Below are 3,683 nucleotides of genomic sequence, written 5' to 3' on the forward strand. Positions count from 1 at the left end.
CAATAAGTACTGTATTGGTATTGATGTATTTTTTATAAATTTTGAATCTGAACAATAAGGACTGACAGGTCAAGTATTCAAAGGCATATATTTAGAAGCCAAAACATCCCTATTTGTGAATTTTCAGAGCACTATACGGATTTTGCCACCAAAAACTCTCTAAGTACTCTGACACTATCCAGATAGGGCTGGTGTGAATTCGGAGTATATATACAGGAGGCTATTCTACAAGGATCTGCCTACTGTGAGGCAGCAAGCACACATATAAATGCTTTTATTCAAGTCATTTATATGCTTATGTTAAGACATATGAACATAAGAATAGCCATACTGGGTCAAACCAATGGTCCATCTAGCCCAGTATCTTGTTTCCGACAGTGGCCAAGCCAGGTCACAATACCTGCCAGAAACCCAAATAGTTATTATAAATGGAAAGGGAACAAATGTTGAAAAAAAAAAAAAAGAAAGAAAAAGGAGGAAAAAAGGAACCGGGGGGGCATCAGACTTGTATCAGTAGCCAGGCTATTAGGTCTCCTATAGCACTCAGCTATTCCAAACCCTTGCGCCTACTGCATAGCATCAATCATTTGCCAACTGGGATCAAAACCTGCAAAAAGCTGATGTCCATACTTTATTAGAAAAACTGAAAAATCATATGAAATATAAGAATGTCTTACACATATCTTTTACTTTCAAATTAAAATTCTCATAGCAGACTTTAAACATATCAAATAATATATAAATGGCGACTACTTATCCTGCGTTAGCAGATTCAGCGCTGATCAAACAATTCCACTGCTTTGTTTTACACATGTTTCAGTGTCAGGCAGTGGAATTGTTTGATCAGCTATCCCGATCACTTCTCAATACCCCCTAGAATCATTCTCTTCCTGTAGGACCCTGGTGTTATTCTGAGTTGGGGTGTAGCCAGACTTCGGCGGGAGGGGGGTCCAGAGCCTGAGGTGAGGGGCACATTTTAGCCCCCCCCCCCGGCGCTGCCAACACCCCCCCCCACACACCATTTTTGACTCGCCGCCACCAACAACTTTGACCCCCCCCCTCGCCGATAACCCTCTCGAATCTCCGCCTGCTGCCAACCCTCCCCTGCCGCCGTTGCCTACCTTTGCTGCTGGGGGACCCCAACCCCTGCCAGCCAAGGTCCTCTTCTTCCGGTGCAAGGCTTCGTACATGCAGTACGTCAGACTCACAGAAACAGAACAAAGCCTTGCACCGGAAGAAGAGGACCTCGGCTGGTGGGGGTTGGGGACCCCGCCAGCAAAGGTAGCAGACGGCGGCGGGGGAGGGTTGGTGGCGGGAGGGAGGGTGGAGAGGGTCGTTGGCAGGGAGGTCCAGGGCCAAATCTATGGGGGTCCAGGCCCCCGTGACCTCACGTAGCTATGCCCCTGCTCTGAGTTCGGTGCGGTTTATAAAATAACACATGGCACTGGGATCCACGCCCAAGATTTACACCAATTGAAACCTGGTGTAAATCCTTGCATGTAAATTAGGCATGGATTCCCCTGAGCTGCCCATGATTCTCCCATAGTCATGCTCCCTTTTCAGTTGTGCATGAAAAGATTTACATGCACATTTTTTATAGAATAGCGCCTCAGCAAGATGCACACGTAAATCTAAATTGTTGCCAATTAGTGTCAATAATTGATTGTTAGCACCCAATTTTTGGCACTAATTGGCTCATTACTGAATTAAATTGTGGATGCGAATTGCCCATGTGCCCAAATTTCTGGGCACAATTTTCAGCACGATATATAGAATCCGGGGGGTATACAGGTATAAAAAGGCCTCCTAATTATGCCCTTGTTTTAACTGTGGATAGCGTTAAATGGGAGAGACTACTTGCATAAATTTGAAACACAAAACTTCCCCAATCCAAGTCTTCCCTCTGAAATGTCCACTTCTTTATTGACTGAAATATATTTGCTTAGTGAAACCACTTTAAACTATTTAAGTGTTCTGATTGGCAATTTTGAGACGCCACAAGTTCATTTTTTTTTAGGCTGGCTAGTTCATTCTGGAAGCTGTTCATTAAGCATATGATTGTTGGGAGTGTCTGGAATAGTATGACTAGCTGTATTCTCTTTAGCAGGTTAGAAATAGTTTTCTTTCTCTTTTTTTTCCAGACATTTTCATACTGTCCATTAATTTTGTTCTCCGGCTGGTGGAGTGTTATATCAACTGTGACCTTGGAAAAAGGTCTCTTCATATCACCTACATTGTGACACAATAACAAGGGGCTGGAAATGGAATGGAGGAATGAGACAGTGAATACAGATTTTTTTCTACAGGGACCCACAAACCATGAAGAACTAAAAAATATACTCTTTGTAGTGTTCCTGGCTATGTACCTGATCAACCTGCTGGGAAATGGAACCATGATCTCAGTTATTAGTGGAAACTCTCAGCTACATACCCCCATGTATTTTTTTCTCTGTCTCTTGTCTTTTGTGGATATGTGTATCACTTCTGTTACTGTCCCCAAAATGTTAAGCATCCTGATCTCTGACAAGAAGGCTATCTCTTATTCCAACTGTCTTACCCAACTCTTTTTCTTTATAGGTTTTACTATAGAAGAATGTTTACTCCTGTCTATTATGGCATATGATCGTTATGTTGCCATATGTAATCCTCTGCATTATATTGCAATCATGAACAAGAGGGTGTGTCTTAGCTTGTTGTTTGCATCTTTGACTATCAGCTTTATGCATTCTTTGATGCACACACTGTTGATATACCGTCTCTCTTTCTGCAAATCTCACAAGATCGATCACTTTTTCTGTGACTACACACCACTGCTACAGCTTTCCTGCACAGACACCTCTATCAATGAGCTGCTGCTCTTCACAGAGCTCTCAGTGCTAATAGTGGGACCCTTCACCATCATCCTGATCTCCTACATCTGCATCATCAAAACCATCCTGAAGATGCAATCAACTGGTGGAATGCAGAAGACCTTCTCTACCTGCTCTTCCCATTTCATTGTGGTAACGCTCTTCTATGGGTCAATATTTTTCATGTATATCAGGCCTTCTTCAAGCTATTCCATGGAAAGGGACAGGATTTCCAGTGTGGTATACAATGTGCTTTCACCCATGCTTAACCCATTCATCTACAGTCTGAGGAACAGGGATGTTAAAATTGTTCTGTGGAGAGTTCTAAAGAGAAGAGTAACATGAGTTGCTCCAAAGGGTAAAAATTGACTAAGGAAGAAATATTAAAATTTACAAAATGAAAGAGATTATTTTCATCTTGTCTAACTTCAACCTCAGAATAACACAGAAATGGAAGGCACTTAAATTCCATCATTTCCCTGTCAAATAATACTAGAAAGAAGGGTCATGCAATGAAACTGAATGTTAGCAATTGCAAGAAAAATGAGTAGTTAAATTGTTGAACCTGGTTCTAAAATATATAATCATAGCAAGCCACATAGAAAGGTTCAGAAGACCCTGGATGTGTTCTGATAAGACAAAGATGTAAACAGATATTAGACTCTGTTCTGGAGCAAGGCAGGTTGCTGCATAATTACATATCTACTAGGAGAACACAGATGAGATCCAACTTAGGTCTACTGTAGAAATACGCATAGACAACATTTTTGTTTCATTTTCAGGTCATTGTCAATGGATTTCCTTTTTGCTAACTTTGCTCTAACTTTTGTTTGT

General features: G+C 41.6%; 1 protein-coding gene across 1 annotated transcript; it reads left to right on the forward strand.

Annotated features, from left to right (window-relative positions):
- Positions 1-2,261: 2,261 nt before the first annotated feature.
- Positions 2,262-3,194, forward strand: LOC115461952 (olfactory receptor 1019-like). The gene has a single exon (XM_030192003.1). The coding sequence runs from the start codon at positions 2,262-2,264 to the stop codon at positions 3,192-3,194; it is 933 nt and encodes a 310-aa protein (XP_030047863.1).
- Positions 3,195-3,683: the final 489 nt, after the last annotated feature.

This window comes from Microcaecilia unicolor, chromosome 2 (assembly GCF_901765095.1).
Source record: "Microcaecilia unicolor chromosome 2, aMicUni1.1, whole genome shotgun sequence".
In the NCBI taxonomy this organism is placed as follows: Eukaryota; Metazoa; Chordata; class Amphibia; order Gymnophiona; family Siphonopidae; genus Microcaecilia; species Microcaecilia unicolor.